The 27,360-nt window shown below is 38.7% G+C and overlaps 1 protein-coding gene across 3 annotated transcripts in view; it reads left to right on the top strand.

Annotated features, from left to right (window-relative positions):
- LOC121430669 (probable ATP-dependent RNA helicase DDX60) overlaps nucleotides 1–27,360 on the top strand; it is a 113,627-nt gene that overhangs the window by 55,676 nt on the left and 30,591 nt on the right. For all 3 annotated transcript variants that reach the window (XM_041628006.1, XM_041628007.1, XM_041628005.1), the window contains exons 28-30: nucleotides 6,178–6,365; nucleotides 8,090–8,260; nucleotides 25,002–25,067. In XM_041628006.1, the coding sequence (XP_041483940.1) occupies nucleotides 6,178–6,365; nucleotides 8,090–8,260; nucleotides 25,002–25,067 (425 nt within the window). The remainder of the gene's footprint in view (nucleotides 1–6,177; nucleotides 6,366–8,089; nucleotides 8,261–25,001; nucleotides 25,068–27,360) is intronic.

Raw genomic sequence — 27,360 nt, forward strand, 5'->3', positions numbered from 1 at the left:
TTCGACAGAGCAGCACGTATTATAACTCACCCGCCTGAACTCCCGAAAGAAAGAGCACACATACGTGGCGCCTTATACAGTAACGGCTACCCACGCCGTTTTATCAAGAATACTTTCAAGAAAAAACAACCACCAAGGGATCAGAAGGTTTTCAAGACTTGTACAGTCTTGCCATACATAGATGGCCTTTCACAACAGCTTAAACGCCGATTAGAAGGTCACGGTATTCGAACGGTTTTCCGCTCGGACACCACTTTACGCAAACAGTTTGTACGCCCCAAAGACCCTATCCCTGATCACAGACGTGATGGCGTAGTATACAACATTCCTTGCCAGGGATGTGACGGTTCTTACATCGGAGAGACATCCCGACAGATAGTTGAACGCATTTCTGAACACAAGCGCGATGTTCGGTTACAGCGAACCGACACATCCGCGGTGGCAGAACATGCTTGGGAGAAGCAACACCACCCAGATTGGGAGGGTGTACATTGCATTGCCAAAGAAAGACATTGGTATACACGCAGGATTAAGGAGGCTATTAGTATTCGTCTTTGTCCTAACAATTTCAACAGAGACAGCGGGATCGACATCCCCGATTTCTGGATGCGAACCATCCGACAGCACAATACCCCCTTACCTGGCAGTGCACGCCGACCCGATCGTTCCCGGCCCCGATCGAGGGACCGCTCAGCCAGTCAACCCCCGCCCACGGGAAACTAGCGAGCCCGCCAATTTTGGTCTCATTTGCATATTGCCGACCCACGGCGTATTTGCATATACCCCCGGTTTATTTGCATAACTCCTGACCAATCACACAACGGATCAGTGCCCACCTATTGTTCTCGCGTTTGTGCGTACGGTCTTGGAGGTTAGTATAAATAGAGTACGATATCGGACAATCCGTGTCACTTGATAAAGAGTTGCAGTGGCACTCGAAAGCTCGTGAACTTGTAAGCTAGTGAACACTTTTTGCGAGAGTGATCACGAATTTCCTAGAAAGCCAGTGAACACTTTTTGCGAGAGTGATCATGAATTTCCTTGTTGACCATAGTAGATTGCGAGACAAATGAATACCCTCTAGCGATTATTTCAATCCACAATAATGAACCTATTTAGTATGTTGCTTTTTGTATGCATTTCCAACATGTATAATACATGGATGTATAATGTTTACCGGTAGTTAAAATTAAATGCAATTATCTCCGCTTTTAAACCTCTTGTAGATTTAAGAGTAGGCTTTTCTATATCAGCTACATAAAAAAAATGTTGGCACATCAAGGCCTGACCCTCTCATGGGGGGTGGGGGTGTCAAAGTCAGCCCCACCCCACTTCCCTTTGTTATATCATGTTGTTGTACATGTAGTAAATAGCCTATTTTGTTAGAAAAATAACTTTTTTGCAGCACCAATGGAGGCAAAAACAATTACCATCATAAATCAACCCCCCCCCTATATAATGTATTTTGCCTATTTCATCATTTTGAATCACCCATTGAGGCAAAAGGGCATTTCTACTATATAGTACAGCCAATTTTATTTTCTTGCAATGACTTGGATAGGAAAGAGAAGGCTTTGATCTATCAGCTATAAATAAACAAGTGCTGGCAAATTAAAACCTACCCCCCCCCAGGATGCAGTTGAAATCACCCCATCCCTTTTGCATTATTGCATATTTATTGAAAAATTTACCATTTTGAAGCCCCCATTTAGGAAAAAAAGCTTTTCTGATATAGTTCTACCACTTTTACTGCCTTGAAACCACTTAGGGAGGAAAGAATAGGTTTTGCTTTATCAGCCACACATAAAGAAGTGTTGGCAAATAAAAACCTAACCCCTCCGAGAGACTGTCGAAATTACCCCATCCCTTTTGCATTATTGCGGATTTATTGAAAAATTCACTATTTTGAAGTCCCCTTTGAGGCAAAAAGGCATTTCTGATATATAGTTATGCCTTTTTTTTCTCCCTTGAAACCACTTGGAGAGAAAAGAATAAAGGCTTTGCTTTAAGAGCTACATATAGAGACATGCTCGAAAATAAAAGCATATATCCCCATCAGAGGGCTGTTGAAATCACCCTACCCCTTATTCATTATTGCTTATTTATTGGAAAATTCACCATTTTGTTGCCCCCATTGAGGCAAAAAGGCGGTTCTGATATATAGTTCTGCCGCTAATTACCGCCTTGAAAGTACTTGGAGAGGAAAGATAAGGCTACTTTCCTCTATTAGCTACATATAAAGAAGTGGCTCTACTATATGCCAGAAACACCTTTTTTGCCTCAATGGTGGCTCCAAATTGGCGAGTTTTCCAATGAATTGGCAAAAATTGTTAAAAAAAAGGTGGGGGTAACATTAATAGTCCCCTGAAGTGGGCAGGCTCCGACATGGCAGCAATTCGACATATATACATGTAGCTAAAAGAGGGGAACCTACTATTTCCTCTCCAGATGGCTTCAAGAAATGAAATTGGGTGTTTCATACAGCAGAGGTGCATATTGCCTCAAATGGGGCTCAAAATATTTTGAATTTTAAAATAATTAGGCAGTAATGCTAAAGGGATGGGAAGGTTTGACAGCCGCCCAGATGGGTAAGCTTCAATGTGCCAGCAATACTTATAGACGCCTTTGTACCTCAATGAGGGTTCAAACATGGTGCATTTTCCAATGAATAGGCAATAACACAAACAGCCCCCAGAAGGGGGTAGGCTTTTATTTGCCAGCACATCTTTATAGCTGATATTCTTTCCTGTCTAAAGCGGTTTCAAGATAAAAAAGTGGCAGAACTATATATGAAAGACGCTATTTTGCTTCAATGGGGGCTCCAAAATGGTGAATTTTCCAATTAATAGGCAATAATGCAAAGGGTGGAGGGGGTGATCTTGACAGCCCCCAGAAGGGGGTAGGCTTTTATTTGCCAGCACATCTTTATAGCTGATAGAGCAAAGCCTATTCTTTCCTCTCTAAGCGGATTCAAGATAATAAAAGTGATAGAACTATACGTCAGAGAAGCCTTTTTGCTTCAATGGGGGCTCCAACATGGTGAATTTTCAACAAGTTGCCAAATACCAAAAATTATCGGGATAACTTTTACAGCTGTTTGAAGGAGATAGGCTTTGCTTTGCCAACACTTCTTTATATGGAGCTAATAGAGCAAAGCCTACTCTTTCCTCTCCAAGTCATTGCAGGAAAATCGAAATTGCTGTACTATAATATTTTTGCCTGAATGGCTGATCCAAAATTGTGAATGTCCAACAGATAGTCAAATACCGAAAATTGGTAAAGTAAATTCTATAGCACGCTGAACATTCTCAAAGGGAAAGGCTTTATAGTTGATAAAGCAAAGCCTACTCTTTCTTCTCCAAGTCCTTGCAAGAAAATAAAATTGGCTATATTATATAGTAGAAACGCGCTTTTGTTTCAATGGATGATCCAAAATTGTGAAATATCCAATGAAATAGGCAATATACATGATATAGAGGGGGAGGGGTTGACTTAGACAGCCCCTGAGAGGGCTAGGGCTTGACGTGCCAGCACTTATTTACTTGTAGCTGGTAAACCCTTCCTTTCTAAGAGGTTTCAGATCAATAAAATGGAGTGTACAACAAAGCACAAACGCTTTTTGGCCTCAATGTTGGGTCCAAAAATTGTGAATTTTCAAATGAATTTGGGAATATTAAGCAAAACTCCCCCCCCCCCGAGAGGGGTAGGCTTCGATGTACCACTTCTTTAGATTTAGCTGGTAAAACAAAGCCTACTCTTTCCTCTCCAAGTGGTTTCAAAGAGATTAAAGTGGCTGTACTGTATAGTAGAAATGCCTGTTTTTGCCTCGGAGTCCATTGGTGCTCCAAAAACAGTTATTTTTCTAACAAATAGGCAATATACAACATGTACAACAACATGATATAACAAAGGGCAGGGAGGGGGGGGGTGACTTCTACACCCCCATCCCCATGTGAGGGCCAGGCCTTGATGTGCCAAAAAAAAATTATGTAGCTGATAAAGAAAAGCCTACTCTTAACTCTACAAGAGGTTAAAAAGCAGAGATAATTGCATTTAATTTTCAAATACCGGTAAACATTATACATCCATGTATTATACATGTTTACACGTATTAGTCTATGGAAATGCATACAGAAAGCAATATTTCTGATATTGAAGAATTCAAGTTTGACACCTTGTAAATTCGTTAAACAAAATGATATAGACTTGAATTTTCATACAAGTCATAATAGTATATCAGTAAAGTTTTCTGTAACATTTCAAGGTAATTGATTCATTTTTCTAATATGTAAATTCATGTATTTGCAAAATTTTCAATTTTGGGGAAAAATTAAAAAAAAATGCAGTTTTCTACTTAAAATCTCAGCCAAATGACCTACTTATCCCCCATAAATAGTATCAAATTGTAGGAAATTTAATTGGCTTTCATATGACACTAATTTCATGGCAATTGGATGCTTGTGTCAAAATCTATGGTTGAATATTCAAATTTTATGAAAATTCGGCGGCCATTTCGAAAAAAGCGCCCTCACAGGTTAATTTTCAGGATGCAGCCTGTTTACCTCATTCATATTCAGCGTCGAAAACTGGTCTAGACGCAGTATATGAAAATTTCTCCTCCAAGTGGCACCTTGCTCAGTTATAACCCGGACTATTTGTCCGTCAGCCAGGTTTCGGTCACAGCAATAAAATTCACATTGCTCTCACATATATTTATCTTGTATCAGAGCAGTCTTGTTTTGCAGACAGACCGTAAATTCACTGAGCAAAGCTGGAAGCTAGTAGATGTGCGACTTTGACTCTTCTGTGTGATACTGTTTTTTCATTTGCACTTGGTGTTCCTCTTTATGTACATTTTCTCCTTCAATGAATTCCGAGTGACCGTACGGTGCGATGAACATCATGTGGAAACTGGGTGCTTGGATGTCTCCACTGCACGAGTACCGATGGGGCATACATTTACCTACTTGCTTGTTAAGAAATGATGGTAATCAGGTCTAGATGAAGAGAAAAGTGTGTCATCTTTACTCCTGTCTGGTCCTGGATTGGGATGAAATCTCCAGCATGCAATAGTTCTATTTGGAATGAAGCTGTGCAGTTTCGATAGTACATGTAACTGGTACAAAGAAATATGACCACATCACCCCTGTTCTGACAGAGTTGCATTGGCTACAATTAAATACAGGATCGAATTAGAAATTCTTCTCCTGTCTTTCAAGGCCGTCCCTGGTTAAGCCCCAGGTTATGCGACTTCCCTGATAGAACAATGCTGTCTACGTCCTGGCGGCTTGTCTGGTACTGGTGTCATTCTTCTTGTACCCATCAGATCACACACCCAAAGGGATATGGAGACCGTGCCTTTTCATCTATTCCTCCACTCCTCTGGAACTCTCTCCCTTTTTCAATCTGTGAAATTGACATTGTACTCATCAAGTCATCTCCCAAAACTCACTTATTTCAGCAGATGTGTATTATTTAGCTTGATTGGATGAACGTGCACCTATGAATGTTTTTAGCATTATTATGTTGCAATGAAGGTTTTGATTGGTGATACCACATGTGACTGTGTGATAATGATGGAGTCAAATGTCATCTAGGGTTCAAAAGGTCAAATGATAGAGGTCATATTCATTAATTTTAGAATTTTTTGTTCAACTTTCTCACATTTCTTCATATCTGCATCATTTTTTACACTTGGCTTGAGTGATCCTAGGGTAATATCACTTGTGTGTTAAAGATTGGGTGAAAGGTCATAATCTAGGGGTCAAAAGGTCAAGTTTTTGTTCAAATTGCTATCTTTTCTTAATTTGTGCATCAGTTATGTTCACACTTGATACAAATGATCCTTGGATAATACATGTTTGTTGAGGAAGATAGGGCCAAAGGTCACCTAGGGGACAAAAGGTCAAATTTTTGTTTAATTTGCTCTTATTTCTGCATCAGTTGTGTTAACACTTTGTACGGTACAAATAATCCTTTGGTAATATCACATGTTGGTTTTTGAGGATAATAAGGTCAAAGGTCATCTATGGGTTAAAAGATCAACATTGCATACTTTATCGATTCCAATATTAAGCTAGTGCAATTACAATGCTTTTCATTGAGAATAACGTCTTATAACTAAACTGTATTTGGATTGTTACTGTTCTTTTAATTTGATCACATAATCTGCAATAGGTGATAGGAGTTATCCACAAAATACGTCAACCTCTGATAGACAACAAAAGCAAATGGTTTAAGGAATGGGAGAAAGAAAAGTTGTGGCCCAAAGGTGGCCTGCATTCTGACTCTGCAGCATACCTCCATTTTGATAAGCTGATCCTTCAACTCAACAAGCAGAATAAACTACCAGCTCTCGTTTTCAGGTACATTATTCATTATCATAAAATAGTGTAATATTGTATCAAAATGTCTGATAATGTTCGGTAAAAATGCATCAGATGATATTCAGTTTATTTGAAATTTGGCGTACATTGCATTTCCACTCATGCACACAGTCGTATGGATTATTGACTTGATCAGTACCAACATTCATGTTAGCGAGCTGCAAAATGCCTTTAATGCCTTTTTTAGTGTAGATGATGATCCACAGAATTATCATTAGGCAGCCATATATGTATAGTAATTCTTTTGAAATCATTCAAATTTGCAGGCTCATTCTTTTAATCAGTGGCCGAGTGAGAGGGAAGAGGGTTGTTGAATCAGTGTACCCTTTCCTTAATATTTTCCGCTGCCACAGTGTGGAAACCCTTCTTGTGAGCACCTCAAATCATATCCTCCAAGAGATGGACCGAGGGCGTGTGACTGCTTTACTCTTACTCGATCTATCCTCCGCCTTCGACACAGTAAACCGTATTATTATGCTGAATATTTTAAGTTTGTTTGGTGTCAGAGGTGAAGCATTCAACTGGTTTGAAACCTATCTTTCTTCCCATTCACAGATTGTATGTATAAATTGCTGTCAATCAGCTGCTTCACCTCTGACCCATGGCGTACCGCAGGGCTCTGTGGGCGGACCGACCCTTTTCTCAATTTACATGATTGGATTGCGGCAAGTGATGCTCCGTCACGGAATTGACTACCATATTTACGCTGATGACATTCAACTTATCATTTCTTTTGACTCAACTCAGCAAGCAGCTGATTATGCTATTCGTCGTCTTCAATTATGTATGATTGATGTTCACGACTGGATGCAAACCCATTCCTTGAAACTAACCTTAGATAAGTGTGAATTTCTTTTGTTTGGCTCTAGAGTGCAGCTCAACAAAATTGATGTCAATTCCTTTTCATTTTCTGGCCACACAATTCATTTGTCTCAAACTTGCCGTAATCTTGGAGTAGATTTTGATTCACACATGACGATGTCTTCCCAAATTTCAAATATCTGCAAATCAGTTCGGTATCATCTTCGCAATCTAGGATTTATCTGGAAATATTTATCTAAGTCCGCGACCAAAAAGATAGTACATGCCTTGATTTCCTCCCGCCTTGATTTTTGTAATGCCCTTTTGTTTAATTTACCGCAGGCTCAGTTACATAAGCTTCAGAAGCTCCAGAATGCAGCCGCTCGTATTGTCACTTTGTCAAGTAAACGCTCACATATCACCCCCATCTTGTATTCGCTGCACTGGCTCCCTATAAAAAAACGGATTATCTTTAAGATTTTGATACTTGCCTTTCATAGTATTGGTGGATCAGCACCACAATACAGTCTTTCATTTACCAATCACTACAGACCAGGCAGATCTTTGCGCTCATCCACCTCTGGCTTACTTGTCATTCCGAAAGTTTCAAAAACTTGGGGGAAAGATCATTTGGTTTTGCATGCCCCACTTTGTGGAATAGCCTTCCTAAAGACATAAAAAAAATGTACCTCTGTCGAAGCTTTCAAAAATCTTATAAAAACTTTGCTATTTAACTCTTAGCTCTTTAGTGCGCCTTGAGCACTCTACAGAGTGGATTTGGCGCTTTACAAGTCTCATTATTATTATTATTATATTTGTTCATCCACTTTTTTTATTTACGCATAACTCCTGTACCTCCAGTTAATAGTATAGGGGAAATTGTGTTGTTTTTGTTATTTCAGTCAAGATCGTACACTCTGTGAAGATTTAGCCGAGACGGTTGCAATTTCATTGGAAAATACAGAAACCAAACTGAGAGGAGACTTTGAAAAGACTGAGCAGTGGAAGGCTGCCCAGAACGCAGTGACAAGATTGGAGAAAGTGGCAAGGAGATCAAAGGACAAGGAATCTGAGTAAGTTATGATTAAGAATTTACATGTATAGGGACACCAAACTCAGATCACATTGATTCGCCTACCATTTACATGTACATATGTATGCACATTAACCCTTTACGTGCGGACCCGCGAATCCCGATACCTCTCCCTGCGGCGGGGCCGTTTTGGTACATTGCTCATTACGTCAAACCCCCGTTTTGAGAAAGACCGCAGTTCAGACTGCAAACTGCGGTTCCAGACCCCATTTTTCATTTGGAAACCTTAACAACATTTCCAAGCCCCGATAAACCCATCTTGGCCAGGTAATCCCCGTTGTCTCATTTTCACCACCACAGGCCAGTAAATGAGCGTTGAGCCAAGGACGAAATGATAAACAACAGCTGTGCTATTATGTAAGACTTGTCTGCCTGTAGAAGGACCTTCGGAATGAAATTATTGTATTCGATATTTAATCACGTTTTCAAAGGCATATTATATTCAGACATCCAATATTAGTCCATTATCAATTTCGAACGAAGGAAATCGACCTCGAAATAAGGAAAGGGGATGGGTGAAGAAAAATAGGTCTAGAAAAAAAAATGAGACAGCCAGACAGAAAGAAAGAAGGAAAGAAAGGAAAGAAGGAAGGAAGGAAGGAAGGAAAGAAAGAAGAAAAAAGTTGCACTTTCACCACGTGTATACATGGAACTCCATAGTAGGCTCAGAACTACACACATTGCAATCCATCGTGTGTGGCAGCCTGCTGTGACTGTATATGCTTGCCGATTGTGTTATCTTCGGATTGAGGTCAAGAAACAGGTGTTTTTATCAAATTTCATACTTGGGGCAATTAGGCTTTGTTGAACTTGGAGAAGAGAATTGATTATAAGGGAAACTGGGGTATAGTGTTCTCAAACGGAGGTTTTCGTCATGGGTATTTGGATCTGTGGCGGTGTTTTCTCAATCAATTGCTAATTGCGCCAATCTGATGTATTTTCAGGATTTTTTGTAAATGTAAAGATGAAAGATCAGACATTTTTCTTTCTAGAAATAAAGGTTTTGCTTCTCCAATCAACAGAATAGTTAAGCAATTTACGAGGAAAAACTTGTGTTAATTTGTAAAATCTTCACTTTTTCCAAGTCAATAGGCACTGTGTACAAAAATGCGTAAGGGCAATCAGCATGTGCGGACAGGTCGGGTTCATCGATACCGCTTTGTTGTCTGCTCTAGTGCTTTTTCTATTGCCTATTGTCCCGCTACTCATGAATGGTCTCTTTAACTAATCAGGCGCGGATCCAGGAGGGGGCCGAGCCGGCCTCGCCCCCCCTATTTTTGGACAACCTGCAGAAAAAAGTGTTCTCTTTATCTTAATAGTAACTACGAAAAATAGAAAGTAAGAAAGAGGCATTATGCATATTGACGATAAAGTTATAAGGCCAGTTTCTAAGGTACGTAACCTAGGTGTGTTATTTGATACCATTATGTCTTTTGTTGAACATGTTTCTAGCACATCAATGTCTGTTAGATATCAATTGTGGAACCTAGGGTTTATTCGAAAATTCTTAAACAAGCAAGCATGTGAACAATTAATTCATGCTTTAATCACATCTCGGCTTGATTTTTGTCATTCTCTTTTCTATGGACTCACAAAACAACAACTTAATAGACTGAAATCTCTTCAAAATTCAAGTGCCAGACTCCTCACCTTTACACCGAGAATGGCCCCAATCACACCAGTTTTACATTCTCTACATTGACTTCCTGTCCACAAATGAGTTCAGTTTAACTTTTATTATTTGTATATCGAGCTCTCAATGGATTGTCACTGCAATACATGTATATCCAGGATTCCCTTAGGCCATACAATCCTATCCGCACTTTACGATCTACAGATTGTAAGCTGCTTCAAACTCCCTGTACCTATCATTCGTGGGGAGACCATGCTTTCTCGAATGCAGCAGCCAGGTTATGGAATATGCTTCCTCTCCCACTTTGATCCATCAAGACATATACTACTTTCAAAGATCACCTTAAGACATACCTATTCAAATTGTAACTGATTTTAAATGTATTTTGTTGTATTCCATTTTTATGATTAAAAGAAAGATGATTCATCCCTTCCCGTTCGCTGGCTGTTCATGTGGGACCTATTGTCCTCAGATTGCTAGAGCTCCTGTGAGTGACATGTATGTACTGACTGGGTTTACCCCTTAAATTGTCAGTGAACGGGGCAGCTAGAGGGCACTGGGTTCCGCATGATGATGGGCTGATGGATGGGTTGGGGTGAATGAAGCAGATGTGTAATTCTTACATTGTACTTGTTCATGGTTCTTGTGTAGTATTTATATAAATTTCTATAAAATCTAATTTTTACATTGTAAAAAATAACTGTTGCTCGGCTAGCGCCATGAGCGTCTACTGACGGTGTGTGTGCTCTACATATATACATTATTGTTATTATTATTATACCCATGATGTGTAAATTACAGCCTCGTAACGGCCGGCCCGACCCCAAAAGGAAACAAGAAAAAGATGAGGGAAAGAATTGAAAACATTTACTTTGTATAAAAATTTTTACTCGTGCTTTGCGCTCGCATTGCCTGTGTAATGAATCCCATTTCAGAGGATTAATTGACACTCCATATATCCAGTTCTGAAATCAATTTGCACACAATATTTTAGCTCACACATCAAGCGTCCTAATTGGGTCCCTTTTCACGTTACTATAATAAAATTTCGGCTCGAGCTTCGCACTCGCATTGTTTTGTTGGATACTTATCTTTGTTCATGATTATAAAAACTGCTCAGAATCTTCAGTTCTAAGGACATAAAATATCAAAGAATTTTAGCTCGCCCTTCGCGCTCGCATTACATATTAAGACCGCATGAGATACCTTATCTTGTTTATAACAATGAAAACTAAGATATACTTAAGAGCACAGTCTTTAGTCAGGACTACCCCCTGAACCCCCCTCTCAAAAAAAATCAGATTATAGCGGCCAATCAAGAAAAATGTTGATGAAAATATTTTTCGTCCCCCCTATTGGCGAAAGCTGGATCCGCCCCTGCCAGGGTTGGCGGATTTAAATCACGTTGATTTAAATCGTGATTTAAATCGCGATTTAAATCACCATGATTTTTAAAAAAATCATTGATTTAAATCACTTCCATTGAAAAATGTACAAATCATGGACAAAGTATTTGTTCAATGCAGTTTTAATTCTTCAAGTCAACTGAAAAACTTTGAATTAACTTTATATCAATAAAAGATCAACAAAGTCTTCATGTCTACTTAAAACAAATTAAAATCAAATTAATAAAATCAGGTAATTCCTTAAAAACTACAGATGTATGTTGTCAATAGGTACTAATGTTTTGTAAATTATGTCGAGTTTTTCTTCTGAAATTTTACATTCTTTGTCAGTTATTATTAGTCAATTTCTTTCTTAGCATAAAGTTTTCACATAATCCAAAGACTTTTCAGAGAGCAGTTTTAAAAAAAAAATATATAATATATAAAAGTCAATGAGAAAATGTTTGTTGGCAGTTTTCCAGTTTTGATCCTTCGCCTACACATAACTACTTCTGTCATGTAAAATAAAAAAATAAAAATATATTGTTACATTTATCATACATTTAATGTTTTAAATAACATAATTATAAAAATCACATTAACATAATGTAGTGCAGTCATAATTTGACTGTTGAGAAAAGCTTTCTCTTATAAACCGTTTAAGTCACTGCAACCCATTTTATGTTCAGTGCTACAAATAATGGAAGTTTTGTATCTGCATGTAATAATGGAAAGAGCTCTATAACAACAATTTGCAAAACTCAGAATAAATATTTAACACTGCATTTTAATGTTAAGATGCAGGTACTTCAGTTACAATCATTGGCAGTTGTAAGCTGTGTCTCATTTAAAATTAAATACTTCTTTTTGTAATATATATGTTGTAATTTAAGCAGTTTTGCAGTTTCTATCCTTTAAGTTAAAAGTAAGTAGATTTTTTTCATACTTCATGGATCAAACAGATTTTTTTGTAGAGAATATGGGAATAAAAATTGTAGATTAATGTTAAAAAATAATAGTAACAGAATGTAGTATAGTCACCCTTTGACTAAGCTATCTCCTATATTGTTCTCCAAAACTGAGAGTTTTGCATCTATATCTGTAGCAAGAGAAGAGCTTTTTATCAAACTAAAAAGATCCTAAACATATACAGTTGTAGTCTCTCTTTGACTATTGTAAAGCTGTGACTAATTGAAAAAAAAAATCATTGATTTGAATTATTTCTCTTACAATATACATGAATACTAGTAATTGGCAAAGGGTTTGTTGGCAGTTTTGATAAGGGATTTTTTCTCTTGGATTTTTTAAATATTTGAATGAAAAATCCCAGAGGGGAATTTTCTCTACTCACTGGGAATTCCCTATGGAATATTCCTTCATAGGCCTATGTATGATAGAATTAAGTTCAGATACATGATTCCTCAAATTTATTTTTAATTGTCCATTTTTACTGGATTTTAATTACAAAATATGTGGTTAAGAACAATATTAGGGGTGAAATGTATAACATCAATATTGATATCATTGTAAGAGTAAGGGGGGGGGATAATTACCCTTTTTTCGAAGGAACTTTAAAAAAATCAAAAAAATAAAAAAAATCTGATTTAAATCAAATAAATTCGATTTTTTTTTATTTTTTTTAAAAAATAAAAAAAATCGCCAACCCTGGCCCCTGCTAATTGTAGAGAGATTACTTGCAAAGTGTATAATTTTGTGTACAGCATACCAAAAAGTGTACAGCATACCAAATACCAGAATGAATAAAAAAACGTGAAGTTTCCCTTGCAAGCGTGATGATTATCCGCGATCCGCGCAACGAAAGTCCGAAACTATTTTGTGACTTTGGGGCGCTTCAAGACGGTGGCCTCAACGTTTCACTAAAAATCATCTTTGGTATCTTTTCATAAATTATAGTTTGTAATTAATAAAAAATTTGTTCTTGAAGATTGCATACTAGTATTCGATATATTTTCTGTTGCAATTTCAAAGAGTGAAGGGTGTAAATGTGAATCGCTGAATCTGAAATCATACGTCCCAATGCTCACCTGGTTTCATGTACAATTCATTTTTCTTTTATCTCCCTTTCCCTCCAAAATAGCCATGGTACTGACTACTGTTCATCACAATGAGAAAAAGTAATTCATTTTCATCTAATAAAATTGTAACATTTAAATTAAAAGTGTTTTATTATGTTCTTTCATATTTGTCTCACCTGCATAGCAGAGTGAGACTATAGGCGCCGCTTTTCCGACGGCAGCGGTGGCGGCGGCGGCGTCAACATCAAATCTTAACCTGAGGTTAAGTTTTTTAAATGACATCATAACTTAGAAAGTATATGGACCTAGTGCATGAAACTTGGCCATAAGGTTAATCAAGTATTACTGAACTTCCTATCAGAGTTTCATGTCACATGACCAAGGTCAAAGGTCATTTAGGGTCAATGAACTTAGACCATGTTGGAGGAATCAACATCAATATCTTAACCTGAGGTTAAGTTTTTGAAATGACGTCATAACTTAGAAAGTATATGGACCTAGTTCATGAAACTTGGACATAAGATTAATCAAGTATCACTAACCATCCTGCATGAGTTTCACGTCACATGACCAAGGTCAAAGGTCATTTATGGTCAATGAACTTTGGCCGAATTGGGGATATCTGTTGAATTCCCATCATAAATTTGAAAGTTTATGGATCTGATTCATGAAACTTGGACATAACAGTAATCAAGCATCACCGAACATTTTGTGCAAGTTGCAGGTCTCATGATTAAGGTCAAAGGTCATGTAGGGTCAATGAACCTTGGCCAAATTGGGGGTATCTGTTGAATTACCATCATAACTTTGAAAGTTTATGGATCTGATTCATGAAACTTGGACATTAGAGTAATCAAATATCACTGAACATCCTGTGCGCATTTCAGGTCACATGACCAAGGTCAAAGGTCAATTAACTTTGGCCGAATTGGATGTATCTGTTGAATTCCCATCATAACTTTGAAAGTTTATGGATCTGATTCATGAAACTTGGACATAACAGTAATCAAGCATCACCGAACATTTTGTGCAAGTTGCAGGTCTCATGATTAAGGTCAAAGGTCATTTAGGGTCAATGAACCTTGGCCAAATTGGGGGTATCTGTTGAATTACCATCATAACTTTGAAAGTTTATGGATCTCATTCATGAAACTTGGACATTAGAGTAATCAAATATCACTGAACATCCTGTGCGCATTTCAGGTCACATGACCAAGGTCAAAGGTCAATTAACTTTGGCCGAATTGGATGTATCTGTTCAATTACCATCATAACTTTGAAAGTTTATGGATCTGATTCATGAGACTTGGACATAAGAGTAATCAAGTATCACTGAACATCCTGTGCGAGTTTCAGGTCACATGATCAAGGTCAAAGGTCAATGAACTTTGAGCCATGTTGGTTTTTTGTTAAATATCCATCATATCTCTGTAAGTTTATTGGTCTAGTTCTTGAAAACTGGACATAATAGTAACCATGTATCACTGAACATCTTGTGCGAGTTAGAGTAGTTTTCAAAGTCAGCACTGCTGCTATATTTAACTGTGTGATGCAGGTGAGACGGCCAGAGGCATTCCACTTGTATTCATTTTATAATCGTTCTTGGTTTTTCACAACCGAAAACAAAATTGATAAATAAATCATGAAAGATTTTTATCCCATTTTGTCTTAATCTTTTTAATTGTTCAATTAATTAGTACAGAGGTGTTGGAGTCAGAAGGAGGCGTCAGTCCATAAATTTGTGACTTTTTTTTTGGGGGGGGGAGGCCCGGATCACTCCCACATTCAGCTCAACCCCTCCATTATCAAAAATGCCCAGCGGCCACTGTTACTTATACATCTTTTTCAAATATTTTGGTGTTGATGCACACCATAGTAAACGCCCCAAAAGTATGTTTGCCGTAAAGAAAAATATAAGGTGAACCTGTCTTTTTCCTTTATATGGATCCTTTTCTACTATGCTATTCGCAAGAAAAAAAGAAGTAAGAAACTGACAAAATAGTAGGAAAATTGATAACATTTTTTTTTGGGGGGGGTAGGTGGAAGATTGAGAGGGGTTTGTCGGGACATGCCAAACAAACAGTCATGCTTTTTATAGATGGATGCCTCACCATAAATTCTCATTCTATTTCCTCAATTTCCAGTGAGGAAACTTTTAGTTCATTATTAGTTGTAGCTATCGTATTTCTATATCCCCTCCTGTCTACACTTTTTTTTCTTAGTTCTTCTCATTTAAATTATATCTGTATCGTCTTCCTTTTCCCTGATTTGGATTATGAGGTATTATACCAGCCTCATCCCCCTCTATCATTTTACATTACATCTAACCACCCCCCTCCTCTCTCTCTCTTCATAAATCGTTCCGAGAGTAGGCTATGCCTCGATTTTGCCAATTTGTATTGATCGTGGATTGTTGCATTTGTGAGCCTCTCATCCTATTACATCGCGGCCAACATGTCGAAAATTCAGGGGGGGGGGGTTCTCCCTGATTCTCAAATAAAGTCCCGAAAAACCTTTTAAAACTACAATTGTAACTGTCATTTCACAATAAATTCTATATAATCTTCCATTTTCTATATCAATAACATGGGTAGATATCTATCGCAAAGAAAATATGATAATGGTCATTGTATAAAAATGCACGACTAAACTATTTTTTGTGAACTTGGGACTTAGGGTTAAGGCAAGACAGAGGCCTCCATCTTTCACTAAAAGTAATTTTTTAGATTTTTTCGTAAATTATGTCTCATTTAATTCAATTTTCTACGCAGCTATTGTAATAGTAAAATAATTTTCTTCCAGAAGCTTGCGCATCAGTATTCGATTTGTAATATCCTGAAATTATTTCAACGAGTTACACGAGTAAAAGTGACTAAAATTTTAAGTCTGAAATCATACTTCCCGACTCTCTCCTTGTCACTTTCTACGTATCTTTCTTTATCTTACTTTTCCCTCAAAAAGACCCATGCTTGCAACTACTGAAAGTAAGATAAATTATTTTTTTCTTGAATAAATTATAACATCCGCTATTAAAAGTTTTTTTTATTTGTTCTTGATTTCACAACCGAAAACACAAAACACAAACATGGTAATAAATAAATCATTAAAACAAATCATAATAGTTAGAATTCATGTTTGTCTCTATCGTTTTAATCATTCAATCTAATAGTACAGAGCGGCGGAGTTAGTAGGAAGTGTCAGTCCTCACCCCCTTGAGAAAAAAACGTACAAAAAATCTGAAGTCTATATAAATTGTTAATTTTTCTTTTGGCCGGTCCACTCCCTCCCACTTTCAGCTCAACCCCTCCATTATCAAAAACGCTCGGTGGCGCCCCTGTTTTTATATAAGAAATGTTATATTTTGGTTTTGATGCTAACCAGGGTAAACGACCGAAATGTTTGCAGTAACAGGAACAAAAAATGGGTGCAGGTCAGATTTTTTTTCTCAGTGAATCTTTTCTACCACGCTATTCGCCGGTTAAAAAAATAGATATTGGCAAAAAAAAGGAAAATCGGAGAGAGGAGACAAACAAGCAATATTAGAGTGCAGATCACAACATTACTATCTGGAGGGGGGGGTAGGTCAAACATAATAAAAAGTCATCAGTTTGACAAGGGTCTGAGGACCGAGTTGCGACAAACAAACACTGTGGGATTTTTTTGTAATATATAACCAAAAAATAAAGTCATTTTGTTAATCATTTAACTGGATGTTCATGGAATATTAGCAAAAGCGCACTTGTCTTTTAACCCTTTTATCTCTGTCTCTCATTCTCTCTCGTTGTCTGTGACATCTGAACATTTTTTTTCTAGAGAGTCAGAAGAGTGATCCGCTGGGTGTGGGGGGAAAACAGCAGACTATATAGAAAAAAAAACCACCTGTATATATGGAAGGGAAGCAAAATGCCTAAAGGGTAAAAGCAAATAAAGAAGCTGATGCTGTATGAGAGAGGGCGTGTATTAAGTAAACATTAAAAAGGCAAAATAAATAAGTGGTAAATCTAAGAGGTGGGTGGAGAGAAAAAATAAAAAAAATATATACCCAGCGGATCACTATATCAGTTTTGTCTACCATATGTATATACATTTATATATTTATTCACATAGATTCCTTTCTGGATATATTTACATACATTTATACTTACAGATTTATTTTTACACTCACTTTCTTCTCTTAGTTTGTTTTTTGCTCTTTCATACTTATGTGTTTAGGAAATTGGGTTCTGATTTCCTAATATTTATATAAAAGTTAGGTCCTACCTTAAATTCTTGCTCGCCAGAGGATCCAGCCGCTCAGGTAAATTTCACAAATCCAGTGACAAGAAATATATACACTTCACAATTTCAAATAGATTAGAAAAAAGGGACAGACGTCACAAAATGTCTCGCGAAGTAATGAGCTCATTAAGTATGCAGAGAATATAAACTTCGAAGGAGTGGAGGTGACGGTATGAAGTAAGAATTGAAAAAGATAGAAAAATGAGTATAAAATGATCCTCCACAAGATTTGATTCGATCCTCACTAGCAGCTGGATGAGATGGTCAGCATGAGTGGTTAGGACGAAGGCAGAGAGTAGAGTGATGATGTGGTAGAGAAAACAAGTTGTTTTTACCAACATCAGAAAAGGTGAGACAAAGAAATAAGCGCCAAAAAGGGGGGCAAAACACAGTTGAAAAGAACAAAGAAGAGAGAAGCAGACTGTGAGAAAAGTAAACATGCAAGCATCTCTGTAGTGATGTTGTATACCTGCAAGTTCATTGCAATAAACAAGGAACAATGAAAGGATGTTTGCTCCAAGTCTAGGACAAAAGAAAGGTTGTTTCTTAATATAAGAATGTGTTTGCCAAGTAGATTTGGGCAGGAAATGAGGTGCCTTGTTCTGTGCAAGTAAAGTATAGTACATTGCACATGGCAGAAACAAGTTAGAATATAGATATGAAATTGGAAATAAAAGAAAGAATTTATATACATGAACAGAATATTGAAATATAAATGAAAATATATACAAGGAAAGAATATATAGATACATAAAAAGATATAGTCAAGTCACTACAGTAGCTCCCCCCTAGATTTGTACTGAATAGAAATGTAGTAACAAATCGACAAGGGAAAGTAAAAGGGAACTTGGCTATATAAAACAAGAAAATAAAAGGACTGGAAACATTAGTGAATTGTGAGACATGTTTCACCCGTCTCCGAAAAATTGAACGTACTTGGCAGGAAACCTGACATGGCGACCAGAACGGGTCTTACGAATTTCGGGAGGCGTATGCTTGTCATCAGAATCCCCTGCCAAGTCCGTGGAGTTGGATTGTTGATGAACTTGGTCAGGTGGATTTTGATGAGAAGATGAAGGAGTGTTAACATCCTGCTCGATGAAATCCGGTTTCAGTCTGTTGACACTGACATTTTCACGTTTACCATTATAATCAATGGTGAAAAACTTGTCAGTACGACGGATGACTCGGAAGGGTCCTCTGTATGGAGGCTGCAATGGCTTTGTAACAGCATCATCTCTTAGAAAGATGTGAGATGAAGAATGGAGTTCAGGATGTACCTGTGTTCTAGTTTGCTGTTTACGAGTAGGAGTGGGATGTAATTCCCGCATCATTCTCTTTAGTCTGTGGGCATAGTTAGATGGATCATCAGCAGCGTCGAATTGTGAAGGAGCTACAAATTGTGCAGGTAGAGTGACTGTAGTCCCAAACACAAGTTCTGCTGCAGAGCATCCAATGTCAGCCTTGATTGCTGTGCGTATACCCAGCAAGACTAAAGGGAGTGACTCAGTCCAACGGACCTTGTTATGAGCTTTGAGAGAAGCTTTTAGTTGGCGATGAAAACGCTCCACTAAACCATTTGCGGCAGGATGGTATGCTGTTGTGCGGATGCGTTTAGTGCCAAGGAGGTTGGTGAGTGCGAGAAAAAGTGCTGACTCAAATTGCCTACCTCTGTCTGTTGTGATGGTAGTAGGTGCGCCAAACACTGCTACCCACCTGGCCACAAATGCACGTGCTACCGTCTCCGCAGTGATGTCTGGGATAGGGATAGCTTCTGGCCATCTAGTGTAGCGATCAACACAAGTAAGGAGGTAATTGTTGCCCTCTGATGAAGGAAGCGGGCCAACGAGGTCAATGTGCACATGAGAGAAGCGTGCATCAGGTGAAGTGAAAGTACCAAGTGGTGCTTTGGTGTGTCGATGTACTTTACACTTTTGACACTCGAGACATGATTTGGCCCATTTCCTGACATCAGCGTTGATGCTAGGCCAAACAAAGCGCTCTGTAATGAGCTTTTGAGTAGCTCTGATTCCTGGATGAGAAAGTCCATGGAGGGAATCAAAGATAGCTCTTCTGTGTTTGACTGGAACTAGAGGCCTGGCAGTACCAGTTGATATATCGCACAGAACAGTAGTGGTAGAACCTGGGAGAGCAATTGACTTGAGTTGAAGTGAGGAGTCTTTCACCTCAGTTTCATCTTCCTGATCTCTTGCGATGGCCGCAAAGTCTATTATGGAGGACGAATCAACTCTGTCAATATACAGACGAGAGAGGGCGTCTGCTGCTGTGTTCGCCTTGCCTGATATGTGCTGAATATCAGAGGTAAACTGCGAAATGAAATCAAGTTGTCGGATTTCCCGTGGCGAATGCCTATCCGGTTTCGACTTGAGTGCATGGGTGAGAGGTTTGTGGTCAGTGTAGATAGTAAATGACCTACCTTCAAGGAGATGACGGAAGTGCTTGATACCAAGATATGCTGCAAGCAACTCCCTACCAAAAGTGCTGTATTTGGTCTCAGCTGGTTGTAACCTCTTAGAGAAGAAAGCCAGAGGTTGCCAAACTCCATCCACTTGTTGTTGGATGGCTCCCCCAACTCCTACGTCAGAAGCGTCGACTAGTAGGCACAAGGGAACATCAGTGCGAGGGTGCACAAGAACAGTAGAGTTGGCCAATTGATCTTTAGCATGGTTGAAAGCAAGAAGTTCTTTCTCTCCAAGATCAATTGGCATGTTCTTTTTTGTTCTGTTTTTCAACAGATCAGTCAGAGGTTGCAGCACTTCTGCACAATGAGGAATGAATCGTCTGTAGAAGTTGACCAATCCCAGGAATTCTCGAAGTTTGGTGAGTGAAGTAGGGGCGGGAAAATCACGGATGATTTTCACTTTGTCGCTAAGAGGTCGGATTCCGGTGCTGTCCACCATATGTCCGAGGAAAGATAGTGATGAAGCACCAAACTGACATTTCGAGGGATTGACGATGATGCCATACTCCTGCAGGCGATCGAATAGCAGACGGAGATGTGTCTCATGTTCATCCTTAGAGGAACTGGCTACCAGTATATCATCAAGATAAACATAGACAAATGGGAGGCCGCGAATGACGGTGTCCATCAATCGCTGGAATGTTTGGGCTGCATTCCGAAGGCCGAATGGCATTCGAACGAATTCGAATAAGCCAAATGGAGTGGTCACGGCAGTCTTGTGAATGTCGCTAGGCTCGACTGGGATCTGATGATATGCCCTAACGAGATCAATTTTCGAAAAAATTGTCTTGCCTGCAAGAGTTGAAGAGAAATCTTGTAAGTGTGGGATAGGGTATCGATCCGGGACCGTGCGAGCGTTGAGCAAGCGATAATCACCACAAGGCCGCCAGTCCCCTGGCGTTTTCTTGGGAACCATGTGCAATGGACTTGACCAGTTACTCTCAGATTGTCGGATAATGCCAAGTTCAAGCATGTGCTCGAACTCTGCCTGGGCAATTCTCTGACGATCTGGAGCAAGACGGCGAGGGCGCGCTGCCGCGGGCGGGCCTCGAGTTGGGATGTGATGCGTGGTAGTATGTTTCACTTCTGAGTGCTTGTAAACCGGTCGTGTGATATCCGGATACTGACGGAGAATGGAGTGAAACCGCTCCGATGAGTCATGTTGAACATACATCGGGCTAATAGTACCAGTATATGAACCACATCCCTGGACTGTAAGAGTTGTTGTGGTGTCTATCAATCGGCGGTGTTTGATATCAACCAACAGTCCAAACTGATCAAGAAAATCGGCACCCAAAATCGGCGTGGGTATGTCTGTCACAACAAATATCCAGCGGAAAACACGCCGTAAACCAAGATCAAGTGTGAACGACTTTTGTCCGAAAGTCTTGATCGGCGATCGATTTACAGCCTGCAGTTGGATATTTGTTGCGTCAACCCTAGCCGGTTTCCCCAATTTTGAATGAGGGAAAATGCTCACCTCAGCACCTGTGTCGACGAGAAATCGTGTACCAGTGTACTTGTCGTTGACAAAGAAAAGGCGACTGGGTTGGGTGCTGCCAAGGGGGTTAGTCGCCGCTATTCCTTGGCGGGACCGTTTCCCTGGGCTTGTTTTGAGAAAGTGCAAGGACTGATGCACTTTTGAGCTCTCCTCCCATGTTTCCAGTGATACCAGCACTGAGCACCTGCATGCTGGTCACTGCGATGCTGGCTGGGCAAAAATGACTTGCGCTGTCGACTGCAAGTCCCTCTCTGGTTTTCCAGCATGGAGCAGGTTAATGCTTGAATCTGCATTGTGAGCTGGTCAACCTGCGCAGAGAGTTGGTCGATTGGAGAAAGGAAAGATTCAGGAGTAGAGGAAACATTAGGGATAGTCATGTTGTAGGAGTAAGAAAAAAAAATTGAGAAGCCAAAGGAAACGGAAATAGCAAAGTGAGAAGCGAGAATAGCGAATTAAGTGAGAGCTGGAGAGGAAGCAAAAATGGCGAAATAAATAGAAGGCGATAAAAGAAAATTAAGGATTCAGGATCACGTCGGGGTCACCAGTTTAGGAAATTGGGTTCTGATTTCCTAATATTTATATAAAAGTTAGGTCCTACCTTAAATTCTTGCTCGCCAGAGGATCCAGCCGCTCAGGTAAATTTCACAAATCCAGTGACAAGAAATATATACACTTCACAATTTCAAATAGATTAGAAAAAAGGGACAGACGTCACAAAATGTCTCGCGAAGTAATGAGCTCATTAAGTATGCAGAGAATATAAACTTCGAAGGAGTGGAGGTGACGGTATGAAGTAAGAATTGAAAAAGATAGAGAAATGAGTATAAAATGATCCTCCACAAGATTTGATTCGATCCTCACTAGCAGCTGGATGAGATGGTCAGCATGAGTGGTTAGGACGAAGGCAGAGAGTAGAGTGATGATGTGGTAGAGAAAACAAGTTGTTTTTACCAACATCAGAAAAGGTGAGACAAAGAAATAAGCGCCAAAAAGGGGGGCAAAACACAGTTGAAAAGAACAAAGAAGAGAGAAGCAGACTGTGAGAAAAGTAAACATGCAAGCATCTCTGTAGTGATGTTGTATACCTGCAAGTTCATTTCAATAAACAAGGAACAATGAAAGGATGTTTACTCCAAGTCTAGGACAAAAGAAAGGTTGTTTCTTAATATAAGAATGTGTTTGCCAAGTAGATTTGGGCAGGAAATGAGGTGCCTTGTTCTGTGCAAGTAAAGTATAGTACATTGCACATGGCAGAACCAAGTTAGAATATAGATATGAAATTGGAAATAAAAGAAAGAATTTATATACATGAACAGAATATTGAAATATAAATGAAAATATATACAAGGAAAGAATATATAGATATATAAAAAGATATAGTCAAGTCACTACATGTGTTTTGCACATGTTCAGTTGTTTCCCATTCTTTCCCTTTTTTCCCCCACTCTTTTGCACCAGTTTTTTATGCCTTTCTTTGTTACCTGTTTGACCCACCTCTCACTAATTCTCTTGTTATTCATCTCTTCCTCATACCCTTTATCACTGTTTTGTTCCAGATCCTGTTTGATGTTGCCTGCTCCATATCTTAATCCTTCTTGGCTTGAGGTCTTTCTTTGGCCTTAGTCACACCTACTTCCCTTTGTGTCTACCTACTCCTTTTCTTTCTTCCCCTTCATTAACCTGATTGGTCATCTCTTCTCACTAATGCCCCTTTTGTCTCCTTGTTTCTAGTGTTGCTGTTCGATGTTTGTGGTCTATATCATGGTTGTTCCACTTTATATGTTTGTCATTTTGCCTCCGACGAAGATTCTGCTAGGATCGAAAGCTTAGGCCCCTTCTGACTCTCTAATTTACTCCATTGGCTCATTTTTTTAGATAAGCAGTTTTCAGCAGCTTGTTTTTGCCATTTTTTTTTCTATCTAATTTCCGTAAATGGTTCTTTTATTTTTATATGCATCATCACGAGAGGGAAGCACTTTTATGCCATTAAAATGAATCACTGACGGATGTCATAAGCACCTACATGTTGTTGGTACATGTAAATGAGACAAAGTTTGTTGTTTTTAGTTCCGGTATGTTGGTCGAAATAAAAGAAAAAGTATTCATAAACGCTTTTTGTATTGCTAGGTTTAAAAAGCTTTCAATAAGTCATACTCTCGATAAACACTAATCTCTTTTTGTTAGGGTCGGTGACCATCTGTATCCTGCTCTTTTCGGAAGGAATTTGTTTGAGTGGCCGCCCTGATATTCTTTTGTTTGGGTAGTGTGGATATCATGAAATACGTGGACATTTCCCTTTTGAAAAGAGCATGAGATGAATGGTGTGCTAAACTGCTTTCTTTTATCTCTTTTTTCAAAAAGTTCAAAAGTGCACCGAGAACAGCTCAAAGTACTATTAGACATTACTCTCGTACAAGCTTTTTTGTTTTCCTGAAAATACAATCGATCGATGAAACCAAGGAGATGTCATTCTAGAGTGAAATCTCCTTGATGAAACAAATAATAAGATGAAAATGGTGAATAAAGGCGTAGCTTATTACGTGACGATCTTGCAGAAACAGATGTTAGTGCACGATATGGATCAAATTACGTGATCAGGCCTTTTGCGCGCGCGTACGTGCTCGTCACCAAATTTATTCTTCCCCATCTGACTGCAACGAAAAAATCGGGTAAAGTTTAAATGATTTCCTATTTTCGGGATTTTTCTCCACGTAGCTGTATATTTTTCTCATTCTGTTATCGAAAAAGGTTTATAAAGGAAGTAGTGGCAGAGGTTTAAGTACATAACAAGTACGAAAAATCTGAAAAACTTCATCGAATTAAACCAAAAAAATCTCTGCTTCTGCAGAAGCCCCTCGTAGCTACATGTAAGTGAATGTCTCGCTGGGCTTTTTTGGAAGCCCGTCGCACGCAAAGAGTTGATATCTGTGACCATACAAGACACCCCCAAACCAACAATAAATCGTGAAGGAAGGTTTGGTGTAAATAGCCAAGATAGTACATGTAAGTTAGTCTTCAAAAAGTGGAAATCTGAACATTAGCTTACCTGAAAGATTAATACTCCTTCTTCATACTGTCCATGAATAGAAGCCAAGATACAAAAGCAACCTTGACAAGTTTTATTTTAGGCTACTTGGAAGATTCACTAAGAATGTGGAGTGTTCACAGCTGATGCTTGGGTGAACCATGAACTTCAAACGTTGTATTCTCCTTATTTTGTTTTGTTTCTCCTGCATTCAAATGGAGAAACTGTTTTCAGACAATATAAGCTTGTCAGTATTGCCACATTTCTAGAATACCTTCTCTGAGTTGCCCTAAAGATTTGTTTATTTTCATGCACAATATTTCACCAGATATTTTTTTTATCTTTGGTCAGTTTTTCTGTCATTATTATTATTATTCAAAGTGAGACATCAGAAGAAGGATCAAGGTTGAAAACTCATCGGCGATTATGTAACCAAGAAGAAGAGAGGTGAGTTACAAAATAATATTTCAATAGTTGAAAGTGAATTTTTGTCTTTTCTGACGAAGTTCATTACAGATTTAGAAATCACTTTACCTGTCAGTCTGTTCGAAAATGTTTAACCCTATCTAGGCGGGGGGGGGGGCCTCAGAGGCCCCCCTCAAAGATTCGTGCAATATTTTTGGCGCGATCGTCTAACATCCAAGATCTCAAGGATCTAGATAGGGTTAAACATTTTGTGCATTCATACTTAGTACATATGATCCTTGGGTAGTACCACATGTGATCTAATGAAAATGATTGGGTCTAGGGTCATCTATGGGTCAAAAGGTCAAGTTTTATGAGGTCATGTTCATCCCATTTTTAAGGTTTTGTTCAATTTGCATTTATTTCTGCATCAATTAAAATGTATGTTCACACTGGGTACAAATGATCCTTATGTACATGAAATACTACATGTCTGTTGTTCAGGACGATGGGGTCAAAGGTCATTCTAATGATCAAAAGATAAAATTTTTGTTTAAATTGCTCTCATTTCTTTATTTCTGCATCAACTGTGTTTACACTTGGTACAAATGATCCTTGGGTGTGTTCATGAGGACGATGGGTTCAAAGATCATCAAGGGGTAGAATTGTCAAATGATATGAGGTCATGTTGATCCTATTTTTTTTTCAAGTTTTTTGTTTATCTTGCTCTCATTTTTGTCTCACCTGCGAAGCTAAGTGAGACTATAGGCGACGCTTTTCCGACGGCAGCGGCGACGGCGGCGGCGGCGTCAACATCAAATCTTAACCTGAGGTTAAGTTTTTGAAATGACATCCCCGGGGGGGCCACTTCCATTCACGAGTGGATACCATGCGCGACCATGGGATCTCGAAAAACACCCTAAACACGTAATTTCCATATTCTGAAAATGCACCCCTTAACTAGTATTGGCGTGTGAAACCCTACCCTTAACAAGTATTGGAAACAAAACGATATTCTTGGCAAATGTTCCCTGAAATGAACCCCTAAACAAGTACAGGAATGTTTTATTGTAACGGGTCCTTTGGTCGTCGGCTTTACCTTATTTGGTTTAGTACGACCCACCTCCCGCAAATCGGACTCTAAACACGAAGTATTGGGGCAAAAAAGACATCCTTAATAAAACATTTTAATTTTGTTTTATCATCCCCGCAAATTCGACCCTAAACACGTAATTTTCCTAGCGAAATAGATACCCTTTTTTCATCATTTTTGACACCCTTATCACGTTACGTACGTAACGTGCCCTATCGTGAAAAAGACATCCTTTTTACGTGTTTTCTTGGTCGCGCATGGTATCCACTCGTCAATGTAAGTGGCCCCCCCGGGATGACATCATAACTTAGAAAGTATATGGACCTAGTTCATGAAACTTGGCCATAAGGTTAATCAAGTATTACTGAACATCCTATTAGAGTTTCATGTCACATGACCAAGGTCAAAGGTCATTTAGGGTCAATGAACTTAGACCATGTTGGAGGAATCAACCTCGAAATCTTAACCTGTGGTTAAGTTTTTGAAATGTCATCATAACTTAGACAATATATGGACCTAGTTCATGAAACTTGGACATAAGGTTAATCAAGTATCACTGAACATCCTGCATGAGTTTCACGTCACATGACCAAGGTCAAAGGTCATTAATAGGGTCAATGAACTTTAGCCGAATTGTGGATATCTGTTGAATTCCCATCATAACTTTGAAAGTTTATGGATCTGATTCATGAAACTTGGACATAATGGTAATCAAGCATCACTCAAAATTTTGTGCAAGTTTCAGGTCTCATGATTAAGGTCAAAGGTCATTTAGGGTCAATGAACTTTGGCCGAATCAGGGGTATCTGTTGAATTACCATCATAACTTTGAAAGTTTATTGGTCTAGTTCATTAAACTTGGACATTAGAGTAATCAAGTATCACTGAACATCCTGTGCACGTTTCAGGTCACATGATCAAGGTCAAAGGTCATGTAAGGTCAATGAACTTTGGCCATGTTGGGGTTTTTTGTTGAATAACCATCATATCTCTGTAAGTTTATTGGTCTAGTTCATAAAAAGTGGACATAAGAGTAACCATGTATCACTGAACATCTTGAGCGAGTTAGAGTAGTATTCAAAGTCAGCACTGCTGCTACATTGAACCGCGTGATGCAGGTGAGACGGCCAGAGGCATTCCACTTGTTTTATTTCGGCATCAATTTTTATTACACTTGGTTCCAATGATCCTTGGGTTTATATCACATGTGAGTTCAAATGTCTTGTGGGGGTCACATAAATA

This window comes from Lytechinus variegatus, chromosome 17 (assembly GCF_018143015.1).
Source record: "Lytechinus variegatus isolate NC3 chromosome 17, Lvar_3.0, whole genome shotgun sequence".
Classification (NCBI taxonomy): domain Eukaryota; kingdom Metazoa; phylum Echinodermata; class Echinoidea; order Temnopleuroida; family Toxopneustidae; genus Lytechinus; species Lytechinus variegatus.